This window comes from Dendropsophus ebraccatus, chromosome 3 (genome assembly GCF_027789765.1).
Source record: "Dendropsophus ebraccatus isolate aDenEbr1 chromosome 3, aDenEbr1.pat, whole genome shotgun sequence".
Taxonomy (NCBI): Eukaryota; Metazoa; Chordata; class Amphibia; order Anura; family Hylidae; genus Dendropsophus; species Dendropsophus ebraccatus.
The window spans coordinates 9,113,817-9,139,036 of NC_091456.1; the positions used below are offsets into that span (position 1 = coordinate 9,113,817).

At 45.6% G+C, this 25,220-nt stretch overlaps 2 protein-coding genes across 4 annotated transcripts; both read left to right on the top strand.

Annotated features, from left to right (window-relative positions):
• The first annotated feature begins 83 nt into the window (after positions 1–83).
• Positions 84–13,203, top strand: VPS29 (VPS29 retromer complex component). Its single transcript, XM_069960829.1, has 4 exons — positions 84–191; positions 8,180–8,371; positions 10,345–10,580; positions 12,754–13,203. Exons 1-4 carry the CDS (start codon positions 189–191, stop codon positions 12,869–12,871), a joined length of 549 nt encoding a protein of 182 aa, XP_069816930.1. The 5' UTR covers positions 84–188; the 3' UTR covers positions 12,872–13,203.
• Positions 13,204–15,081: 1,878 nt separating this feature from the next.
• LOC138785172 (uncharacterized) lies at positions 15,082–20,756 on the top strand. 3 transcript variants are annotated; one of them, XM_069960794.1, is made up of 6 exons: positions 15,082–15,823; positions 15,906–16,079; positions 16,162–16,590; positions 16,673–17,258; positions 18,392–19,361; positions 20,614–20,756. In XM_069960794.1, the coding sequence occupies exons 1-6, from the start codon at positions 15,476–15,478 to the stop codon at positions 20,669–20,671; spliced, it is 2,565 nt and encodes an 854-aa protein (XP_069816895.1). In that variant the 5' UTR covers positions 15,082–15,475; the 3' UTR covers positions 20,672–20,756. The 3 variants fall into 3 exon arrangements, with proteins under 3 accessions (XP_069816895.1, XP_069816896.1, XP_069816894.1); XM_069960795.1 differs by having other exon boundaries at positions 20,626–20,756; XM_069960793.1 differs by lacking the exon at positions 20,614–20,756 and having other exon boundaries at positions 15,087–15,823; positions 18,392–20,471.
• The last annotated feature ends 4,464 nt before the right edge of the window (positions 20,757–25,220 follow it).

Consider the following 25,220-nt stretch of genomic DNA (forward strand, 5'->3'; position numbering starts at 1 on the left):
AAACTCCCACTAAAAGCTGCGGAATGTTCGATCCTTCCTGCGCTCCGTAGACAATCGGTCACGTGCTCCCCCCTTGACTGTTGAGTCGCTGTTTGACGCCATCTTGCGATTGGCAGTGGTTGCTGCGTTTCCTATTGGCTGGTGGTGGCTGACTACTTCCATTCTGGCTGACGGCTCCGGTTTGCAGGATGGTAAGGGCTCCCCGATATACAGCGCCCGGCCGTGTATTACGTGTTATTGTTGGGGTGTAGGCTTCCCGCTGCCCGTGAGGGGCTCTCGCCTTACGGGTCACGACGTGGATCATAGTGAGAAGCGGCGATTGTGGGGGCAGAATGAGCCGGGGCCTGCGCTCTGCAGATGGGTGGTGGTGCTGTCATATGATCTCCTAGAAGGAGAAGCCTCTGATGGCAGCGCTTCATTTACAGTCCGCTAGAGTTATATTTACCTCAGATGCGGATTACAGGGTAGATGTGCGGTTATTGTGCGGTAACTGTGCGGTTATTACCTATAAGTATTAGGATTATTACTGCTCCAGGGGCTCAGCCATTGGGTGTATAGAGGCCTCTGTATAGCAGTATGTTAGGTCAGGGCTGTCATGTGACCTATAGTCCGCACCGCACATCATCCGTCAGGCCGCGTTCACATGTTCTCTGATTTTTCAGGTCTGTGTAATGGTCCGCCATTTTTACTCGATTTTTGATCGGTATCGGTATACAAAATGTAACTTGTTTGCCTAGATTTGTTTTTCACGGACCTCACAGATGTGACGTCCGCAAAAAAATACGGATCCATCGGCTGAATTGGCACATTTTGTGAGGGTGTCCGTTCTTTAGCCCGTTGCTTTCCATTGGGATATTCTCACGTTACGTTTTTTCGCAGATTGCGCAATCTGTTCCGTGAAAAAATAGTCATAGCATAGAGTTTAATGTCCCCCTAAAATTGTTTGCAGATCCGTGACCACGACGAACAATTTCACGGGACATGTGGATAAGGCCGCATTCACACATTCTGTGTTCGCGCGGAACATGGTAACAGATTGCCCCCCCCGTCATTACAGCACGGCGCATATTCATACAGTTCACCCGCTCCCAGTATCTTATAAGAGATGGGGGGGGGGACTCCATTACAGGCATTCCACAACCATGTGTGAATGCGGCCTAAGAGCCCTATTCCACTGGACGATTATCATTCGCATACTCATTAACGATCTCAAAGACCTGAAAACGTTCACTCATTTCCATGGAACGATAATCGTTACTTATGATCGTAATTGCGATCGTTTTTTTCTTCGCTATTGCGTTTGTATCTATTGCAAACGACCGAACAATGTCTTATTCAATGCGAACGAGCAACGATAAAAAATAGGTCCAGGTCTTATAAAGCGATCAACGATTTCTTGTTCGGACGTTAACCGTTAACTGCATTTCAACCGAACGATTATCGTTTAGATTCGAACAATTTAACGATAATCTGAACGATAATCGTCCGGTGGAATAAGCCCCTAAAGCCTTAGGCTGGATTCACACTACGTTTTTGCAATCCTTTTTTTTTTTTTTCTTTTTTTAGGAAAGGATGCATGTGCGTGCATCCGTTTTGATGCGCTTTTCCATTAAATACCATTTATAAAAAAAAAAAAAAAAAAAAAAAAAAGATCAAAACAGATCCATTTTTTTAACATACACAAATACACTAAAACGTAGTCGACCTCACTTTTGTGTCCCATAAAAAAAAAAAAAACGGATCCGTTTTGATCCCTTAAAATCCCCTTGAAATTCAATACAAAAACGGATCAAAACAGGTGCACACACGTTTCCGGTTTTTTTCCATCCGTTTTTTGCAACAAAAAAAAAACTCTGATTGCAAAAACGTTGTGTGAACCCAGCCTTACACTGATTACATCACACCCGTGTTTTTCACAGATGTACGCAGATGTCGGATCCATTGCAATCCGTGCAAAATGCGGATCTCATAGACTTCTGTTGAGATCTCCAGTTTTTCACAGGATGGATTGTGGGTCCGTAAAAAATAAATGGACGATGTGCATAGCCCAATAGAAAGCAATGGGCTATAAAATTGTCCTAGGTCACAGACAAGGTCACGGAACGTGTGACTGCAGCCTACCACGGATAAGATTACGGCATGGATTCCCCCCATAGAACGGAACGGATTGCAGATCTGTGAAAAAAAGGAATATGTGACTAGCCTAATAGAAAGCAATGGACTAAGACTGTCTGTGAGCACGGAAAGCTTAAAGGCGTTATCCAGCATTAGAAAACCATGATTCTTCCTGAGACTGCACCACTCTTGTCTCCAGGTCAGGTGGGTTTCAGTTATGCCCCATTCACTTCAATGGAACTGAGTTGCCAAACCTGCACCCAAACTGGAGACGAGCGGTGCTGTCTCTGGAAGAAAGTGGCCATGTTTTAGTAGCGCTGGATAACCCCTTTAACGGGACGTGTGACTGCAGCCTTATACAGGGGGCCAAAAGTTTTAGGGCAGCCTTTCATTTCAGATATCAAAGGGTACATGACATATCTGAATAGCGAGTAAGTAAAGGGTGAGGGGGTCTATATTTTAGGCTGTGTCCAGAACATGGCCGCCATATTGGTTTAAGGTCAAGTTTTTCAAGCATATCATAGAGGACCAGAATTTTCTTTTTTAACATCCCAGATGGATTATTATTTTTTTTTTTTGTGATCATTTTCCTAATTTGTCACCCATTTTCTTTTGCTTTCTTTTATTTAACATCGCTCATGTTTCACCCTTTCATACTCCCTTGTCTGCAATCAACGGCTCCATAAGCCTGGGCACAGAGTAAGTCTCCTCTAATCGTCTACTAACCCCGCTGAGGTACCAATGATTTGGGTTCAGTCTTTCTATCTCTTTCCTTATAGCTTGCTGATCTAACATTTCTCACATCACACTGATGTACCCGACCTTTCCTTAGCAACATCCTTTTTAGTAGATGGTGTATAATCCAACACTTTCACTTTCACCAGTAAAAAAAAATAAAAAATTCTTTCAAATCCTTTCCTGACATGGACAGAGGTGGCAGCAGAGAGCACTGTGTCAGACTGGAAAGAATACACCACTTCCTGCAGGACATGCAGCAGCTGATAAGTACTGGAAGACTGGAGATTTGTTCATAGAAGTAAACTACACTCTGTAAATTTCTAAAAACCAGTTGATTTGAAAGAAGATTTTTTTTTTTTTTTGCTGGAGTACCCCCTTAATTTCCTAATATAATTGAGTTTAAATCACAAGCCACAGGTCAAGCCTTTTCCCCTCTAAAAATCAAAAGGAGAGTTTCCTCTCCCAATCTGGGGGGTGTCCATGGAAATCTGTTGAGCACTATGTTATTTCAGTCATGGGGCTCGCGCTCTCTTCTGTGTGTAGCATAAACTGCTGCAGTTTCGGTAACTGTTTTGTAGGAAAGTTTTAACCGATAAAAGTAATTTTTAAAAGTGCATAATATTTCCTTGTAACATTTTTTTTCCACCCTTTTTGTATACCAAAAAAGTGCAAAAGAAAAAAAACTGATGACAAATGTTAAAGGGAACCTGTCACCCCCCTGTGTCGGGGTGAAGGCCGTCCGACCCCCCCCCCCCCCCCCCCCCCCCCCCCCCCCCCCCCCGCTAAAGACCCTTATACTTACCCCTTCCCTCCAGGTCCTGCGCCTGGAGCCGGTCCCAGGACAGATATATCTCCGTCGGAAGCCCAGCGTGCGCGCTCCTGAGATGAGTCCAACGACCATTGAGAATCAATGGCTCCATTCATTCTATATGGGCGTCGGACTCATCTCAGGAGCGCGCACGCTGGGCTTCCAACGGGGATATATCTGTCCTGGGACCAGCTCCAGGCGCAGGACCTGGAGGGAAGGGGTAAGTATAAGGGTCTTTAGCGGGGGGGCCAGACGGCCTTCACCCCGACACGGGGCGTGACAGGTCTCCTTTAAAAGATGCAAACACAAAAAAAAGTTGTCCAAATGGCATAAAAAGTGGGTCAGCCATTTTCTTTTTTTTTTTTTCTTTTTTTTTATGGTGTGTAAAACCTCATACTGACCAAAAATGCACAATTTTCATTCAGTTTTTCACCTCAAGATCTCTACTCTTCCTGCCTACTTATGATGAAGGTGTGAACATGTGCAGAAAGCCTTGTATGTAGTTTTAAGTGAACCCGTCAAAATGTTCGGGTTCTGCAGCGATGTCCGAATGCTCAGCATTTGATTCCCTGCGGCTCCACAAGTTGGATGCCTCCCTAAGGCTTCCAGGAGAATGTGGATACAGCCATAGTCCATAGGCTGTATCTGTGTTCGAGGAGTCCCTAGGGAGACATCCAACTTCTCCAGCCGCATCAAACACTGAGCGTTCGGATATCTCTGCAGAACCCGAACTGGTCCTCTCTGCACCGCTTGTATGTCTTCTGAATTACTGTTTGCCGTGTTCTGTGTGAGCTCATTCATTCTAATCTGTATCTTGGAATTTAATGAGGAAGTATCCGCAGGTTAGACTAATCTATTGTGCTCGGGGTGTTGAGAATGAACGTATGTCTCTTACCTTCATCCTCTGCACCATTGCCTTGGACCTTTTTAAAGGGGTATTCTGGAGAAAATTAACTTAGGGGAAAAGTAGGAGATCGTGGGGGTCCGACCCCTGAACCCCCACCCCCCGTTATGAGTAGAGCCCCGGGTTGGCACGTGACCTGCGAAATTGAAAATTGGAAATTGAAGCTGGAGGTCACTTAGCCCCCCCCCACCCCAACGCGCCTACAACCCCCCCCCCCCCCCACCCCCCCCCCCCCCCCGTTCCGGTGCCTGGATCGCGGCACCCGGTACTCCCGTCCTGCGGCCGCTTCCTGGTCAGAGCTGCCACATGAGACGTGACGTGTCAAGGCAGCTCTGCCATTCAGCGGCCGAGGCGGGACTCCGCTACACGTCTCATGAGGCAGCTCTGACCAGGAAGCGGCCGCGGGACGGGAGTCCTAGGCGGCACGATCCGGGCACCGACCCTGGAACGGGGGAGGTAAGTGACCTCCGGCTTGAATTTCCACCCCCTCCCCGGGAATCCTCAAATACTCCTCAGCCTGGAGTACCCCTTTAATATATTCCTGTGTCCGTTAAGGCCATGTGGAGCACCGATCTGCCTATTCTAATGAATATCAGTGGAGCGGGCCAGCAGGGGCTGGGCTGCATTGGCACTCTAGAGGGCAGGGCAGCCCTCCAGATGGCATTACCGGACACAGGATTATAATAAAACTGCACGGGAACAGCGCAGAGGATAAAGGTAAGAGACACTGAAGGTAAGATTTGTCTAACCTGCTAATGCATAGGTCCACAAACTGCAGCCATCCAGTTGTTGCCAAACCACAACTCCCATCATGCCTGGACAGCTAAAGCTTTGGATTTGGCTGTCCAGGCATGATGGAAAATGTAGTTTTGCAACAGCTAGAGGGCCGCAGTTTGGAGACCCATGGGCTAATGGTTCCCCCTTAAAAACATTGCTGAGCACTAAACTGGCCATATGGTCATATTCTCTACACTGTGGATAGGGGATAACGTTTTATCTTGGGATAACCAATTGCACAAATGAAATTAGTAGATCCCTAGTAATCTGTGTGGTATTAGGCCTCATGCATATGTGAATCCCAGAACGTGCGGATTGTTATGCGTACTCAGCATCATGTATCAATATGATGTTGGGAGAGGCGTAAGGGCCCTATTCCACATTAACGATAATCGGCCGAACCGGCCCGATTCGGCCGATTATGGTTCGGTAGAATAGAGAGAACGATCAGCCGATCGTGTCATCGGCTGATCGTTCATTTAGGGCCAGACCTAAAATCATCGTTCCCCCACCGCGCATCGCTACGGTTGAATAGCAGTGCACGGTGGGCGACCAACGATTTGAGAAGAAGCAGCAGCAGTAATACATTACATGTCAGGGCTTCTTCTCCGCTCCGTCTTCGTCCCCGGGTCCCGCGCCATCTAGCTTCAGAATGGCCTGTCAGCTGACGGTGCGCTCAGCCAATCACAGGCCGGGACAGCCGCTGCCTGTGATTGGCTGAGTGGCCTGTCAGCTGACAGGCCATTCTGAAGCTAGAGCATGCGGGACCCGGGGATGAAGACAGCGCCGAGAAGAAGCCTGGACAGGTAATGTATTACTGCAAGGACATCGGTAACGATCTTCGGGCCGTGGAATAGGCCCAGTAAACGAGCGCTCGTTTACATCGTTGATCGGGCCCTTCTCGGCCCGTGGAATAGGACCCTAAGTGTTTAAAGGAGAAAATTCTTATTAAAGTATTGTATTCCCCCCCATAACTTAGACAAATTACACTTATTATGGGAAATGTTTATTAAGTGTTATTTTCCCTGCACTTACTACCACATCAAGGCTTCACTTCCTGGACAACACGGTGGTGTCACGACCCGACTCCCAGAGCTGTGCGGCTGTGGTTACTGGAGAGGATGATGGCAGAGGGATGCTCAGTGTCCTGTGTCCCTCAGTGTCCCCCTGCCATCATCCTCTCCAGCAGCCACAGCCTGCACAGTTCTGGGAGTCAGGTTGTGACATCACCATGTTATCCAGGAAGTGACATCACCATGTTATCCAGGAAGTGACATCACCATGTTATCCAGGAAGTGACATCACCATGTTATCCAGGAAGTGAAGCCTTGATGCAGTAGTAATAGCAGGAAAAAAGCACTTTATAAGCATTTCCCGTAATAAGTGTATATTTTTGGGGGCAATACAATACGTTTAATAAAAATTTTCGCCGGACTTTCCTTTTAAGTCTTTACAGGACTTTAATGATACCACTGCATAGCTTCACCATCCGCACGTTCTGCAATTCTCTGAACTTTTGCCTGAGGCCCTATTACACAGACAGATTTATCCAACAGATTTTTAAAGCCAAAGCCAGAAATAGTTTTGAAAAGAGCAGAAATCCCAGTCTTTCCTTTATGACCTGTTCTACGTCTATAGTCTGTTCCTGGCTTTGGCTTAGGCTGCATTCCCACGTTCCGTGATCCTGACTGATCACGGACGTGGTATGCCAGTACCGGAGTCCCCCTGCGCCCGGACAGCATCTGTAATTAGATGCTGGGAGCGGGGGAGACTGTATTCATAAGCGCCGCGCTGTAATGAATCAGCCGCGTGGTGCTGTTACTACAGCGCGGCGCTTATGAATACAGTCTCCCCCGCTCCCAGCATCTAATTACAGATGCTGTGCAGGCGCAGGGGGACTCCGGTACTGGCATTCCACCAACGTGGGAGTGCAGCCTTAGTCTAGGTTTATATACAATGATTTTTTGCTACTGACATTGTGATAATTGCTTTGTGCTCACGGCATCTGCTTCATCCACGTGTGTTACATGAGCTTATAACACGTGTATGTCTTCTAGTTTACAAAAATCCCTGTTTGAATGCTTAAAGGTTTTTTTCCCCAATTTGGCCGCCACCAACCCTCCCTAATGAGGATTCGAGTTTCCTGTTAGAATGGAGCAGCAGGTCGCACGTGTGCACCCTAACTAATCTTGGCTGTAAACAAAAGTGAGCTACAAAGCATACTCCAGCCACATTGTTTTTCTTTCAAATTAATTGGTAGCAGAAAGTTATTTAGATTTGTAATTTACTTCTATTTAAAACTCTCCAGTCTTCCAGTACTCATCAGCTGCTGTATGTGCTGCAGGAAGTGGTGTATTCTCTCCAGGCTGACACAGTGCTCTCTGCTGCCACCTCTGTCCATGTCAGGAACTGCCCAGAGCAGGAGAGGTTTTCTATGGGGATTTTCTGCTGCTCTGGACAGTTCCTGACATGGACAGAGGTGGCAGCAGAGAGCACCGTGTCAGCCTGGAGAGAATACACCACTTCCTGCAGCACATACAGCAGCTGATGAGTACTGGAAGACTGGAGATTTTTAAATAGAAATAAATTACAGATCTATATAACTTTCTGACACCAGTTGATTTGAAAGAAAAAGATTTTCATCGGAGTACCCCTTTTCAGTGGACCAGCAGTGTGCATGCTTGTGTTAGGAGTCTCAGCGGGCCAATATCCACGATCACACTTATTAGCTATCCTGTAGATTATTGATTAGGTGGAAATTGTTAATCAATGAAGGTTTTCCCATAAAATTATTGTATGATTTATATCTAACTTTTTTTTTCCCCTCAACTTTGTAGTTGGTCTTGGTGTTAGGAGATCTGCACATCCCCCATCGCTGTAACAGCTTACCAGCAAAATTCAAAAAATTGCTCGTCCCTGGTAAGATCCAACACATTCTGTGCACTGGGAATCTCTGCACCAAGGAGAGCTATGACTACCTCAAGACATTGGCCGGGGACGTGCACATTGTCAGAGGAGACTTTGATGAGGTTCTTATTTATTTTCTCTTTTAAAAGAATTGTATTTTGTAACAAGTATATGCAGCACTTTCTTCTTAAGGCTGGGTTCACACTACATTTTATTTTTTTATCAGTTTTTGCAAAAAACGTATGGAAAAGGGATGCATTTCCATTGGCATTCACTATAAAAAATAAAATAGATCAAAACGTGTTTTTTTTTGTTTTTTTATGTACAGAAAAATGTCTGCTACATTCTTGTATGTGCAAAAAAAAAAATCTGATGCGGTTTGATCCTTTTTTTTTTTTTTATTAGAACAGTAAATAACTGCCATTATTTCAATATAACAGCCGTTGTTTTAAAATAACAGCAAATATTTGCCATTAAATGGCGGCCATCCACTCAATTTTACCATTGTGTGAACAGAGCCTTTCTGTGTTTTTAATCCACTCCTGGTTTTGGTTGCAATATGAGGACCACAATACTGACTGAAATATATGTAGTGTGAACCCAGCCTCATGGTGCGTTTACACTGGCAGATTTATGTGACAGATTTTGGAAGCCAAAACCAGGAATGGATTTGAAAAAAGGAGAAATCTCAGTCTTTCCTTTCTGAGCCCGTTCCCTGTTTATAGTCTGTTCCTGGCATTGGCTTCAAAAATCTGTCAGATAAATCTGTCTGTGTAAACGCACCATCAGGCTGGGTTCTTCCTACGTTTTTGCAATCCGTCTTTTTTTTTTTTTTTTTTTTTCTTCATCCGTTTTATGAAAAAATAAAAACCACGAAGAAAAAACATGTATTTGTGTGCATCCGTTTTTCCAGTGACTTCAATTATAAAAGGCTCAAAACACGTGTTTTTTTTTTTTTTTTTTTTTTTTTTTTTTGCTTACACAAAGACTTGATCGATGCATTAAACGGAAGAAAAAAACGGATTTCAAAAGCGCCGTGTGAACCTTACTCCCCACAATGATTTCTTGTCTGGTGCAGTAAACCTAAAGACTTGTTAGCTGTGGGGGCTGCAAATGACCGGCGGTCAGAGAGATCAGAGTTTGTTTGCAGTGCCTTTACATGGCATGACAAATCGAGTGGCAGGGCTGCACGAACTACACTTGTCAGTTTCTACAGCTGCAAGAACAAAACAACACAGATATACATTTATCTGTGCTGTCAGTTTCCAGATCACACAGCAGTACATACTTACCTAGTGCGCTGCTGCTGTGATCTGACATCCTGTTCTCTGACTCTTCTGTCCAGCTGCTGTGTCTGCAGGCCCTGCCTCCTCCCGCTGTCAGTCATTCTAGAGGAGGCATAGCATTGATCAGTATATGCAATCTATTGATTGCTTATATAAGTCCCCTAGGGCAGAGATAAGGAACCTTCAGCCCTCTAGCTGTTGCAAAACTTGGCTGTCCAGGCATGATGGGAATTGTAGTTTTGCAACAGCTAGTGATCCAAAGGCTCCTCATCTCTGCCCTAAGGGAGACTTATAAAGTGTAACAAAATTTTTAAAAATATAAAAAAAACTCCCCCAATAAGTTTAAATCACCCTGTTTTTCATTATACAAATTATAATTTTTTTAAATAAATAAAAATATTACATTTTGCAGCCTGCAGAATTGTCCTCTCTAATAAAATATAATAATATTGTGAACAGCGTAAAAGAAAAGATGAAAAAAACACTAGGACTGCAGATTTATTTTACTTTTTAACCATATATATATCACAGTAATAAAAATTGCTCAAAAATCTTACAAAATTTTACAAATTTTACACCAATATGATACCAATGAAAACTATAGATCATGGTGCAAAAAATGACCCCCCCCCCCTTCTTCTCAAACCAGCCCTTTAGGTGGAAAATAACATTGTTATGTCTCTTAGTAGGCGAGGAGGAGAGCGCTGCTTCATTGTGATCTGGACCCCACTAGTTTCACATTCTCACGTCTCTGTGACTACATATTAGTTGGTTACCCCTTTATAACACAGCGTCTCTTTATCCTTCAGAACCTGAACTATCCAGAGCAGAAGGTTGTGACTGTCGGGCAGTTTAAGATCGGCTTAATCCATGGTCACCAAGTGATTCCCTGGGGTGACATGGCCAGCTTGGCGTTGTTGCAGAGGCAGTTGGATGTAGACATTATGATTTCAGGACATACGCACAAATTCGAAGCGTTTGAACATGAAAACAAGTTTTACATTAACCCGGGGTCTGCGACCGGAGCCTACAATGCTTTAGAAAAGTAAGTATTTTGTGCTTTTTTGTAAATTACCTGAATTTATCCTGAATAGTGTTGAGCGGAGATCTCAAACTGTTCAGCAATGTTCTCATGAACCAGAACTCTTGGCATTTGATTCCCCGTGACTGCAGAAGTTTGATGCAACCCTGGGGCTGCTAGGAAAACATGGATACAGCCTGTGGTCTGTGTCAGTATCCATATTTTCCAGGACTCCCTAGGGCGGCATCAAACTTCTGCAGGTGCGGGGAATCAAATTCCGAGTTTTTGGGTTTGGAGAATGTTGCCTGAGGGTACAAACCCACACACCGTATACGCAGCAGATTTGATGCTGTATTCAGTTATTTAGATCTAATCTGCTGCGTATTTGCTGCGTATCGCAGCAGTAAATAAGCTGTGTATACGGTGTGTGGGTTTGTACCCTAAGGGTGCGTTTACACAGAAAGATTTATCTGACAGATTTTGGAAGCCAAAGCCAGGAATGGATTTAAAAAGAGGATAGATCCCAGTCTTTCCTTTATGACCTGATCCTGGTTTATAGTCTGCTCCTGGTTTTGGCTTCAAAGATCTGTCAGATAAATCTGTCTTTGTAAACACACCATTAGGGTCCATTTACACAGAAAGCTTATCTGACAGATTATCTGCCAAAGATTTGAAGCCAAAGCCAGAAAACTATAAATGGGGATCAAGTCATAAAGAAAAGCCTGAGATTTCTCTTTTTCAAATCCATTCCTGGCTTTGGCTTCAAATCTTTGGCAGATAATCTTTCTGTGTAAATGGACCCTAATGGTGACCCATCCTGCTCTCCCACTGGCCTGAAATGTAAACCCAATGCTTGTACTTGGAGCAACCTTTCCTTATTCAGTATCTGTTATATAGGGTGCCTTTACACAGTCAGATTTAGCCAGAGCCAGGAATGGATTTGAAAAGAGGAGAAATCTCAGTCTTTCCTTTATGACCTGTTCTCTGTTTATAGTCCGTTCCTGGCTTTGGCTTCAAAAATCTGCCAGATAAATCTGTCTGTGTACAGGCACCCTAAGGGGTAGGTTCACAATACGGAATTCTCGCGGATAAACTCGGCGGAATTCCGTCAGCTGGCCGCGCGCCTTTCCGCCCGCTCCATAGACACCATTCTATGGGCCGGCATATTCCGCTATCCGCCGAAAGAAGTGACATGTCACTTCTTTCGGTATATAGCGGAATACGCAGGCCCATAGAATGGTGTCTATGGAGCCGGCGGAAAGGCACGCGGACAGCCGACGGAATTCCGCTGAGTTTATCCGCGATAATTCCGTAGTGTGAACCCACCCTGACAAGGAAGTTTCTGGGTAATTTTGGCAAAATTATCTTGGTGATTTTAAACAGCGCTGAGTTGCGGGGAGGTGGTACTATTGATTACAGCTGGACCAGCGAAGGGGACTGGGGTGCCATCGATCACAGCTAACTGAGGAGACCGGGGGAGAGGGCAGCTATAACGGCGCCCCCTAGCTGTCGTCACCCTGTCTCCAGCATAGGTAACAATCGGCCCTGGTTACTAAACACATTGGGGTTGATTTGCTAATGTGTTCCTGTCCGAAATTGACGGGTTTTTGTATATTTTTCCTGTCTGTTTGGTATGCGACACAATTTTTCCAACTGACCTGTCGTTTTTGTCCAAAAAGGGGCCAAGTGGTCGTGTTGTGGGTGTGTCCTTCAAAAGCCGCTACAACTGATCGGTTTACGTGTTTTTTTTTTTTTTGTTTGTTTTTTTTAAGGGCTTTTCTATTCTAAAAACCAACCACTCCTAGTATGGTGGGGTTTTGGTTTTGTCCTGGGGAAAACTTTTCAGATTTACATAGGGCGCAAATTTGTTGTGAAAAACCGACACAAGTGACAGCATAACGGGTTAAAATTTACGCATGGTTTGTAAATGAGGCCCATTGAGTTTGATTTTCCCCATGCAGGAAGTCTTAGGGCAGCGGTAGAAAACATATGAATTTTTTGAGCAGCCAAACAGATAGAAGGCAGGATTTAGCGCCTGCACAGGGGTGGGGTGCCGATTCCGTAGTGTAAACGGGCCCTTAGAATGCATTTCAGTCCAGAGAAATATGTGATCAGGAAATTATCTATTTATGTTTATTTGTTCTTTTTGTTTGTTTCCAGTTACTGACAATAGTTTTTTTGTTTTCTTTTCTTTCAGCAACATCATTCCTTCCTTTGTTCTCATGGATATCCAAGCTTCAACGGTCGTCACCTATGTCTACCAACTGATCGGGGACGATGTCAAAGTAGAACGAATTGAGTACAAGAAATCCTAAAAGAAATCTTTGGAACTTTCCGTTGCCTTCATCCTTCATCCCCGTTTATTATTTAATCAGTGAACGTCTCTAGGCAGTTTCTGTAGGCTTTGTACCCCTGTCTGCAATATAAAGTGATTTTCCACTTACTGCCGCTTTATTGCTTGGAGTAAAGTATCTAGTGATGATTTCTTAGTTTCCATGCGTTATAAACAAGTGTGCCACCTGGAATTAACCCCCCTGTATAAAGAAGTAACTTGTAAATATAACATTTCATGTTAACACTCACTGATGATATGGAATAATAAGACAAATTAAAGTGACCTATATATGCTTTTTCATTTCCTATATTATATGTTCTGACTTTCCTGCCTTTCTTGTGTTCTGTTTTATCTATGTGACCGTGCTGCGTATTGCCAAGCTAGATTTACATTCAGAACTATCCCTGTCATCTAACAAAACCGTTGACATGTCACAGATGCATTGTATGTCTAGGGCTTGGGTGTCAAACTCAGGCCCTTCAGCTGTTAGAAAACTACAGTTCCCATCATGCCTGCACAGTCAAAGCTAAAGCTTTGGTTGTGCAGGCATGATTGGAATTGTAGTCTTGTAACAGCAAGGGATAGACAGTATAGAGTCCATGCTGAGATTCTATTTCCAGTGGGAGAAACACATCACTGGATGTTTTGAAATAATGGAGAGCAGGTGGCCGGGGACCTGGAAGCTGAGGTGGAACAGGACTGGTAAGTATATATCACTGACATAAACCCCGCAGGCCCGGCAGTGTAGCTACCCTGTTTACCCGAAAATAAGACATCCCCTGGAAATAAGACCTAGTACAGGTTCTGCTGAATTGCTTAATATAAGGCCTCCTCTGAAAATAAGACCCAGCAATGTTTTTGTTAGGAAGCATGGCCGCCGAACAGAACACCAGTGCATGCAGCTGAGATTTCTTTGCGCCAATCCCTCCCGTCCCCTACTTTCACCTTCCGTTGCAGAGCAGCTGCGTGCAGGACATAAAGACTGCCGCCTACCGTGATGTTCCCTTCTGTGTCCGTCACTTGTAAATGTGTAGGCAATACCTCATGAGTCCCGTCGCCTTCCTCGTTGCCCCCTACCACCAGATGTAGAGCTGCACCTAGTCTGCCATTGTCTTGTCACCTGCCACCATACCATACACTGTCCCTGCTGTTTTGTATGAGTGTGCTGTGGTGAGCTCCCCATGGTGACCGGAAGCCACCATACTGTAAGCTGTCCCTGCTATGCTGTACAAGTGTGCTGTGGTGAGCTCCCCCTGGAGGCTGGAAGCCGCCATACCATACGCTGTCCCTACTGTGCTGTACGATTGTGCTGTGGTGACCTCCCCCTAGTGGCTGGAAGCCGCCATACCATGCACTCTTTCCCTGCTGTTCATGTGATGTGAATTTTTTTTCATGGAAAAATAAGACCTAGTGCATCTTTGGAAGCAAAAATTAATAGGAGACATTGTCTTATTTTCGGGGAAAGCTTGTTTAAACATATTTACAGCATTCTGAGCTCAGAGCCGTATCCATGGTTTGATAGACACAGGAGACTCTTGTCTCCAGTTTGGGTGCAGGTTTTGGAACTCCTTTCCATTAAAATGAATGGAGCTTAATTACAAACCGCGCCTGAACTGAAGACAAGAGTGGTGCTGTCTCTGGAAGAAAGCGGCCATGTTTTTGTAGAGTTTGCTAACCTCTTTAACTGTAGGTTTTAATAGCCAAAATCTCCAAGCGTATTCTTGTACCAGCAGAGGATGGACCTAGTTTAAAAGATCCTATAGATCTGCAGATTGAAGTCATTCTAAAGAGAACGACTTCTGACGATTCTGCGTAAAAAGCAGTTGTCATTTCCTCCTTTGAGGTAGCAAGGTCCAAGAAGACGTCAAATTTGGGCGTCAAGAGACATGATGTATTAACATCTTTTGAGCGGGTTAATATAGGGATTGATTTCCTTTCCGATGCCGCCTCTCAGCAGACGAGACTGACCTCTAGATCAATGTATCTGGCCACTGCGGGTCAATGCCTTCTGTTTGGGGTCATGGTCCAGTGCTAACCCATCAAAATATCACCTGTGTAATGTGGGATACCATCCAGGTTGGCTGTTTGGACCAGAATTAGATAAGTTGATGCAGGAATTGTCTGATAAGAAAGGGAAACCACTTCCCCAAACAAGGAATTTCTCTTCTCGCCCTATGACGGCACCCCTGGAGAGGACCACCTCCTATTCCCATTGGACAGGAAACAGAACACTGGACCTTAAAAGAATCGCCTCCTCTCACCACACCAGTTACTGTTTCCTGTCCCATGGGAGCAGGACATGGAGGGTCTCCTCCAGGGACCTTCATAGGGCTGAGGGATCACCGGCAGATGGGTACCGGCTCCCGAGGTATTTATACCTGAAGACTGAGGCCCGTCCAACACCTCCAGATGATCGGGCCCCGCGCGTCTCCCGGCCCCTCTGGCGTCCGTCCCGGTGAGTAAGACGGCGGGGGTGCGCATGCGCGAACAGGGGGACGCAAGAACGCAATGACGCAGTGGCGCGATGACGTAATGACGTCGGCGCAGCGTCCCCACGTGTCGCGGCGCGCTCCCGGAAGCCGTGATGACGCGGGACGGGCTTCCGGAGGGGGGATGTCCCTATAGGCCTTGCTCTATAGGCCCAGGCCACGGCTTGCCGGGGGTGACGGCGGGAGGGTGTGCCGCATCAGCGCCGCGGCGGGGGCGGGGTCAGCCGGCCCTAGGTGCATTGGCGCCATATTTAAAGCAGCAGAGCTCAAGAGTGCCTTGCACCTGCATAAAGAGCCTGCTGCTAGGAAGACGGTTACTGTGTGCTGTGCTGTGCTTTGCTGTACTTTGCTGTGCCAGCTGTGGGGACCTGAGACCAATCCTGGGTCAAATGGAGTCCCAAGGCGCTGAACAATCCCAGACCTCTGCTACAGATAATCCAGCGGTATGGTGTGGTAAGAGGGGTTCTCCCCATATATGTATTTTAAACACACTATCTTATCAGGATGTTATGGTTTGTATTTTAGGAGGGATCCTCTAAAAAGGAGCGTACTAAGATTAAGGAGTGTCCGGTCTGCAGAAAGAGGCTTAGTAGTTCATACAATAAGACCTTGTGTGGGGGGTGCATGAACCGAGTATTAGAAGATCAAGGACCATCCTTCATTAGAAACATGAGAGACATGGTTAGGCAAGAAATCAGGGTAGGTAGAAGTATCTTGTTTCATCATTTAAATTTCGCTTTAGCTCCCCTCTACGAGTGTACTTATTGTTGTATTTCTGCAGGCCTCCCTACCCTCTCGCCCAACTTCCTCTGAGACGCCTGGAGTCAGCATTAACCCACCTCCTGACTCTCAGCCACTGGTCATTGCGGGACCAAGTCAGCAGATGGATCCCTCTCCTATAAATGAGGAAGATCAGGATCTATCACTAGAGGTGGACGATCAGGGTGAATTAGCCTCTGATCCAGAGGAGATCTCAGGGGAGGACTCTGCAGGGTCACTGTTACCAATTGAATCCATAGACGCTCTCATTAAAAATGTCAGACTAACTATGGAGATTGACGATACCCCTCAACCCAGATCCGTACAGGACATTATGTTTGAGGGGTTAGCCCCAAAAAAGAGACTGGTGTTTCCAGTACACCAGAGTATTAAGACTCTTATCTGTCACGAGTGGGCTAATCCAGACCGGAAATTCTTTATCCCACGGGCTGTAAGTCTGGTATTACATCTATCTTTGAAGAAAACTATGTAATATGACACTTATATTGATTCTAACCTTTTCCTATTTTTAGTACAAAAGGAAATATCCCTTCGGTCAGGAGGACTGTGAATCCTGGGAGGGGGCCCCTAAGATAGATCATCCAGTGGCGAAGATCTCAAAAAAGAATGCACTGCCCTTCGAGGACACAGCAGTGCTTAAAGACCCTCTAGATAAGAGAGCCGATATATATTTAAAGAAGTCTTGGGAAGCATCCACATCCGCATTCAAACCTTTGATTGCGACGACTTCAGTAGCTAGGTCACTAAAAATGTGGATGACTGAACTTAAAGATAAGGTCAAGGAGAGTAATCCAAATCAGGACTTTAATCAGGCATTTACTACGATTGACAATGCTGTGTCATTTATTTCAGAAGCATCAGCAGATGCCCTAAAGCTGTCAGCCCGATCAGCGGCCCTTTCAAACTCAGCCCGAAGATCTATATGGGTAAAGGAGTGGAAAGGTGATACCACATCAAAGGCCAAGCTATGTGGAGTCCCATGTGAAGGGAAGCTTCTATTTGGGTCTGCCCTGGAGTCTATCCTAGAGAAGGCCTCTGACAGAAAGAAGGGATTCCCCCTTATACCCCAACAGACCAGTAGACCATTCAGGGGAAGAGGTAGGAGACCTAGGGGGGGAAACGTCAGTAGTAGGAAAGATTGGCGACCTCAGAAGAAGAATAAGGGTTTTCTCTTTCCTTCTTCTGACAAAAAGGCCCCTCAATGACATGAGGTCCCTGTGGGAGGGCGTTTAGCTTGTTATTTTTCACAGTGGTGTACAATTTCTGGTAGCACTTTTGTGTTGGATACAATAAAATTTGGCCTTAAAATTTCTTTTTCGTCCTCCCCAGGGGAAAGATTTGTATGTACTGACCTGTCATCAGACCCTGACAAACACATGGCTCTTCTAGCTGAGATCCATTCCCTTCTAAATAAAAAAGTGCTTATCCCGGTTCCCGGGGAACAGAGGGGAGTGGGATTCTACTCCACTTTGTTCCTTGTGAAAAAGCCCAATGGTTCATACAGAACAATAATTAATCTCAGGCCACTAAACAGGGCCCTTACTTACGAGAGGTTCAGAATGGAGTCAATATCTTCTGCTATTCTGAATCTCTCGGAAAACTGCTTTATGGCCACCATCGATCTCAGGGATGCTTATTATCATATTCCTATGCACCCTGACCATTACAGATTTCTGAGAGTGGCGGTGAACATGGGCTCAGAGTTTTCTCATTTCCAGTTTACAGCCATGCCATTTGGTATCTCTCAAGCTCCCAGAGCATTCACCAAGGTAATGGCAGAAGTCATGGCACATGTGAGAGAAAGGAATATCATCATTGTCCCCTACCTTGATGACTTTCTGATTATTAACAATTCACAGACGGCCCTAGAGACAGATATTAGATTCATAGAGTCAGTGTTTTTCTCTCTGGGATGGGAGGTCAATGAGGAAAAATCCAACAAAACGCCTAGCCAGCGGTGTAAATTCCTGGGGATCTACCTAGACTCCAGGGTTCAAAGATCCTTTCTCCCAGAGAATAAGATCTTACAGGTCCAGACAAGAATCAGGCAGCTCTCGGCTGATCCCCTTACTACTATGAGGTCAGCCATGTCATTGTTAGGACTCTTGACTTCTTGTATCCAGGCAGTACCGTGGGCACAGTATCACACCAGAAGGCTCCAGTGTCAAATTCTGTCTGAATGGGATGGCGTAACTGATTCCCTAGATTCCCCTTTTTCTCTATCTCCACAGACTTTAAGATCCCTGTCCTGGTGGGAGCAACGGGAACATCTAGACAAGGGTCTTCCATGGAACATCACGGAAGTAAAAACCATTACAACAGACGCCAGTCCTTCTGGATGGGGGGCTCATACGGGACCTCTTCTTCTACAAGGGAAATGGAGCCCGGAAGAAGCCAGAGAATCCCAAAACGTACGGGAGTTAAAGGCAGTTTTTCTCTCTTTAATACAGGCGCTACCAGAGCTTCAGGGGAGAAACGTAAGGGTACTGTCGGACAACGCGGCGGCAGTAGCCTACCTAAATCACCAAGGTGGAACCAGATCAACCGACCTGATGAGGATCACACACCACATCTTCAGGTTGGCAGAACCTCATTTTCTTTCTCTGACAGCACTACACCTAAAAGGATCAGACAATACAATAGCGGACTTCCTCAGCAGGAACAAGCTAAAACAAGGAGAATGGGAGCTATCCCAGGAGGTTTTCCATCAAATCTGCAGTCTCTGGGGGACCCCGAAAGCAGACCTGTTCGCCACCAGGACGAACAGAAAAGTAAGAGAATTTTATTCCCTGTCTCAGAAGGACAACCCCGCTGCCATAGACGCACTAGCACAGAATTGGGACAGCGGCCTCCTTTACGCCTTCCCACCGATCAGGCTTCTATCTCGGGTGATACGCAAGATCAGGCAGGACAAAGCAGACGTCATTCTGGTTGCTCCCTTCTGGCCCAGAAGGGTGTGGTTCGCCTGGTTGAGGAGACTGTCGATAGCAGACCCCTGGGTGCTTCCGGAGAGACGGGATCTCCTACACCAGGGACCAGTACTTCACCCGACAGCACAGAACCTTCACTTAACAGCCTGGCGTGTGAAAGGCAGCTTCTGATTGACAGAGGACTATCCCCTCAGGTGATATCCACACTTTTAGCCAGCCGAAAGAGGGTTACATCAGCCATTTACCTGAGAACTTGGAAGGCCTTTTGTAGGTACGTGAACCAGCCAATCAATGTAATTGCTCCTCCTAATATTCCACTAATTCTGGACTTTCTGCAGGAGGGTCTTAACAAGAACTTGAGACCAAGCACTATAAAAGTTCAAATTTCAGCCCTTAGTGCACTTTTTGATTTCAGATTGGCTGAACATCCATGGGTAAAAAGGTTCACAAAGGCTGCAACTAGACTGGCTCCCAGTATAAAATCAAGACTCCCTCCTTGGGACTTAAATATAGTGTTATCAGGACTGACCATTTCTCCATTCGAGCCAATGTTAGAATTACCTATCAGGCTGCTATCCTGGAAACTTGCCTTCTTGCTCGCTATCACATCAGCCCGAAGGGTTAGCGAGATCAGAGCCTTCTCCATCAACCCTCCATACATGACAATTAGGGATGATAGAATTATCTTATCTCCTGACCCTGCCTTTCTCCCAAAGGTGGTATCCAATTTCCACAGGTCCCAGGAGGTAGTTCTTCCCTCATTTTGCACTAATCCATCCAACGATAGAGAGGCAGCCTTTCATACATTGGACGTTAGGCGTATTCTGTTACACTATCTGGAGGTCACTAGGGATTGGAGACAGACTGATAATCTCTTAGTATCCTTCCAGGGAAAGAACAAGGGTAAAGCAGCTACCTCACAAACCATCGCTAGATGGGTAAAACAGGCCATAGGGGAATGCTATAGATCCAGTGGAAAGGATATCCCCGTAGGGTTTGGGGCACACTCCACCAGAGCAGTAGCCACTTCCTGGGCAGAGAGGGCATCAGTCACATTAGAGCAGATCTGTAGGACCGCTACTTGGAGCACTCCACACACCTTCTTTAGACATTACAGATTACAACTATCGTCAACAGAGGACTTGACGTTTGGTAGAAGGGTACTGCACGCAGTGGTCCCTCCCTAGGCGGGGGAAATTCCTAATCTAATCTCCAGGGGTGCCGTCATAGGGCGAGAAGAGAAAACAAGAATTACTAACCGGTAATGTCTTTTCTTTGAGCCCATGACGGCACCCCGCCTAATACCCGCCCTTGAAAGAGATATGACATACCTTGACATAGTTAATGTATGTTTAGATGTATATACTTTATTTAAAAAAAAAAAAAAAAAAAAAAAAAAAAGCGTATATATATATATATATATATAGATATATAAAGATGTATATAGAGGTAGATATATACATATGGATATATGCAGATATTATATAACACAGTTAGTATGCTATGTTGTGTTTGTTAAAAAGATTCGCTCCTAGGATCCTTGCAAAGAACTGGTGTGGTGAGAGGAGGCGATTCTTTTAAGGTCCAGTGTTCTGTTTCCTGTCCAATGGGAATAGGAGGTGGTCCTCTCCAGGGGTGCCGTCATGGGCTCAAAGAAAAGACATTACCGGTTAGTAATTCTTGTTTTCCGTAGACCATTCAGTAGAGGGACACCACTGCAGAGGCCAACAATCCCATTATCCAACTGCCACTGCGGGAACACAATAAACCAGGCCACAGCAAGCCTATATCAGGGATGTCAAACTCAGGCCCTCCAGCTGTTGCAAAACTACAATTCCCATCATGCCTGGACAGCCAAAGCAAGTATGATGGGAATTGTAGTTTTATAACAGCTGGAGGGCCTGAGATTGACACGTGTGCTATATGTTATATAGTGCCCAGTGGTGTATTTAATTGTGAACAAACATGTTTCTTAACACTACACCAAGGGACGCTGTATATATGGGGGGACTTAAGATGTAAGGCCAAGGGGAGGGATGTGCTCTCTCACAGCTAAACCAGATGTAAACCACTCACCCTGCCTTTTGGGGTGCCCACCTTGTTAATAGGGTGGCCCCCAACCACAGTGCCAGTCCCTCCCTAACCACTAGGTGCAGGGACAAAATAACAAAAAAGTGACAAAAAGAACACGTATTTAAAACCAAGCTATATATAATAAATATACAGTTCCGACGCGTTTCTCCTGTCCAGTTTCACAGGTTCATCAGGGAAACAGGTGTATTGCTAAGTTGCATGTGTTACTAATAGCAGATAATTGTAATCAATAATTTGTTTGTTATATAGTATAAAACAGACTACACTTGAATTTATCAAGTATATTAGGTTCAGATGGTCAGATAATATCACAGAACCCCTAAAAGCATACTGTAATATCACAAGCACACTGTGATCAATCACAACATGCAACCAAGATCGTTGCTGCAGTATGCATTCTTCTATCAAAGGTGCAATACACTTCTTGTAGGTCCCAGCATCTGCCATTGACCCTAACTTAACATTCCAGCTGCTCCAAAAGATGTCAGCGTGACATAGTGTATGTCTGGTAGGATTTGGGCAGACTACGTGGGCACCCCAAAAGGCAGGGTGAGTGGTTTAGCTGTGAGAGAGAACATCCCTCCCTTGGCCTTACATCTTGAGTCCCCCCATATCTACAGAGTCCCGTGGTGTGGTGTTAAAGGACAACTCTGGCGGGATCTAAAAAAAAAAAAAAAAAAAAAAAAAAAGACACACACAATTCATACTCACCATCCCTCCGGTGACGCTTGTGCACCGGCAGCCTTTTCATTGGCTGGAGCGCATCACATGGCTTCCAGCAAGCTCAGCCAATCAGGGCTGAGCAAGCTGGAAGCCATGTGATGCGCTCCAGCCAATGAAAAGGCTGCTGGTGCGCAAATGCCCCATTGTCCCATTCACTTTACCAGAAGACTCTGAGGAGGAAGAAGACCTGGCCCGCCCCCTGCTGTGATGACATTGTCACAAAATGGCGCCAAGGAGAAGAGGACAGGGGGTCGGCGGTCGGAAAGGGGGGGGATCGTTATATAACTTTGTAATGTGTGTTAAATAAGCTAAACAAAAAACGCCGGAGTTGCCCTTTAAGAAGCACGTTTGTTCACAATGATTTTGTTGTTGTTGGTCAAGTTTTCAGCGATATTGTAAAGGTTATGTTTTATTGCCTAAGGGGTGTCCGTCATTTATGTCCGTCAGTGAGAATCCCATTATCCACCCAGAGGCAGAGGAAAGTATTCCACCAGAAGAACACAGGACTTTTGAAGCCAGAGAGAGCAACCTGTAGGGCATGGGTTTCCAAACTGCGGCCCTCCAGCTGTTGCAATACTACATTTCCCATCATGCCTGGACAGCCAAATCCAAAGCTTTAGCTGTTCAGGCATGATGGGAGTTGTGGTTTTGCAACAGCTGGAGACCCCCATGCTGTAGGGGGTCATCTGAGGGTTTGGTTTTTTTTCCGGCAAAGTCTGGGAGTCTGCTGTTCAAGACCTCTGGGTTATTGGAATTGTCCATCATGGACATGCCCTTACTTAAGTTCCCTCCTGCCAGAGATATTTTTAGTTTCTCACTGTCCAAGACTCCCCTCCCCCCCAAAAGAGCCGATCTTGGAAAAGGAGATTCTTCATTTAAAGGAGAAGTCTGGCAAAACTTTTCATTAAACAGGATGTACCACTAGGTACATCCTCTTTAACCTGAAGCTACAGATCGAACAGCGCCGGCACGGGGAAGCCGGTGCCGTGGTCCGTTTTCTGGACCGAAGCCCGATTCCCGTGCATGGCGCCGTTCTATGCACCAGAACCGGCCGGTGCTCAAGCACTGGAGGTGGGCTGGCCCGCCTCCAGTGGGAAGGAATTCCCTCCCCTCTATGACGCGGCTCCATTCATTCTAATTGTTTTTACTCCATTTGCCCTAGGGTAAAACTGACTCGTTATATATGCTCCTTAAGTTGTTACGATTACAATGATATGTAACATGTATAACTTTTATTTGATTTGATGGCTTGTAAAAAATTAAAACCTTTTAAAGAAAATATATGTTCCTTAAAATCGCTCTATTCCCAGGCTTACAGCGCTTTTATCCTTTGGTCTATGGGGCTGTGTGAGGTGTCATTTTTTGCGCCATGATGTGTTCTTTCTATCGGTACCTTGATTGCACATATAAGACTTTATCTCGCTTTTTATTACAATTATTCTGGATTTGATGCGACCAAAAATGCGCAATTTTGCACTTTGGGATATTTTTACGCTGACGCCGTTTACCGTGTGAGATGAGGAATGTGATTAATTAATAGTTCGGGCGATTACGCATGCGGCGATAGCAAACATGTTTATTTATTTATTTTTATTTATAAAATAGGGAAAGGAGGGTAATTCACACTTTTATTAGGGGAGGGGATTTTGTGTTATTAAAAATACATTTTTCTTTTACTTTACACATATACTAGAAGCCCCCCTGGGGTTAAGGTTATTCCCCCTGTGGTTAGGGTTATTCCCCCTGGGGGACTTCTAGTATATGCACTCTGATCTCTCATAGAGATCCATGCAGTATAGTTATACTGCATGAATCCATGAGATCAGTGTTCTATTGCTTTCGGCTGCTGCAGCCGAAAGCAATAGAATGCCGAGTCGGGATCAGCGCCATTACGACGCAGACCCCGGCCCGGGATGGATGCGGGGATCGCCCCCCCGCAATCGCGCCGCGGGGGGGGGGCATTCCCCCACTAGACCACCAGGGATGGAGATGAGCAAGTATTTAGAAGCAGCTGTCAACTTTGACAGCTGCTTCTAAGTACTTAATTACTAAGTACTAATAGCCGCGATCCCGCGTGACCCCCCACTGAACTCCCATAGCGGCACCAGGACGTTCAGTACCGTCCTGGTGCAGCTATGGGTTAAAGAGGATGTACCTGGTGGTACATCCTCTTTAAAGTATTGTATTGCCCCCTAAAAGTTATACAAATCACCAATATACACTTATTACAGGAAATGTTTATAAAGTCCTTTTTTCCCTGCACTTACTACTGCATCAAGGCTTCACTTCCTGGATAACATGGTGATGTCACTTCCCGGATAACGTGGTGATGTCACTTCCCGGATAACATGGTGATGTCACTTCCTGGATAACATGGTGATGTCACTTCCTGGATAACATGGGGATGTCACTTCCTGGATAACATGGGGATGTCTCTTCCTGGATAACATAGGGATGTCACTTCCTGGATAACATGGTGATGTCACTTCCTGGATAAAATGGTGATGTCACTTCCTGGATAACATGGTGATGTCACTTCCTGGATAACATGGGGATGTCACTTCCTGGATAATATGGTGATTTCACTTCCTGGATAACATGGTGATGTCACGACCCGACCCCCAGAGCTGTGCGGGCTGTGGCTGCTGTAGAGGATGATGACAGAGGGATGCTCAGTGTCCCTCCTGTGTCCCTCAGTGTCTTCCTGCCATCATCACCAGATCTCTGTCCCTTCTCAGAGACGTGGGAAGAATTCTTTGGTTGGGAAGGATAACCAGGTTATCCGCAGTCCATATCAGGGGGGCACAGAACATTCTGATAGGTGAACTGAGTCTGACAGTTTGGGGGGAATGGACCCTAAACAGGGACATCTTCATTCAGATAACCACCAAGTGGGGTCTATCAGAGACAGACCTGATGGCTACAAGGAGCAATGCTAAACTGTCAGTGTTCAGACAACATGGCAGTACAAGATGCCATGTCCGTTCCTTTAAAGGGGAACTCCAGGTAGAGGTTAAAAAAATGCAGCACCTGCTTCTGTTTAGTCAGAGATGGTGAATCACTCAGGGGATTTGGTTATCCAGCCCCGCCTCCTGTGACATCACGCCCTGCCCCCTGTCTGCATCATCAGCAAACACACACAATGTGAGACAGAGGCATGGAAGATTTGTCTCCTGGGGGGAGAGCAGAAGGAGCAGGAGACAATGTGAATTGGCACAGGGGCCTTTTTTTTTACTTTCTGGATTTCTATCAGCTACCAGTGTGGCAGAACCGCACAGATACAGTAATACATTGTATAGACACATCTATATAA

Excerpts from the sequence above, each read along its gene's own strand:
- VPS29 (XM_069960829.1), top strand. Across the intron at positions 8,372-10,344 it reads TCAGAGGAGACTTTGATGAG|AACCTGAACTATCCAGAGCA; the intron begins GTTCTTATTTAT and ends TTTATCCTTCAG. Across the intron at positions 10,581-12,753 it reads GCCTACAATGCTTTAGAAAA|CAACATCATTCCTTCCTTTG; the intron begins GTAAGTATTTTG and ends CTTTTCTTTCAG.
- LOC138785172 (XM_069960793.1), top strand. The coding sequence starts at position 15,476 with ATGACGCGGGACGGGCTTCCGGAGGGGGGATGTCCCTATAGGCCTTGC. Across the intron at positions 16,591-16,672 it reads AATTCTTTATCCCACGGGCT|TACAAAAGGAAATATCCCTT; the intron begins GTAAGTCTGGTA and ends TCCTATTTTTAG. Across the intron at positions 17,259-18,391 it reads TAGACCATTCAGGGGAAGAG|ACTTTAAGATCCCTGTCCTG; the intron begins GTAGGAGACCTA and ends CTATCTCCACAG.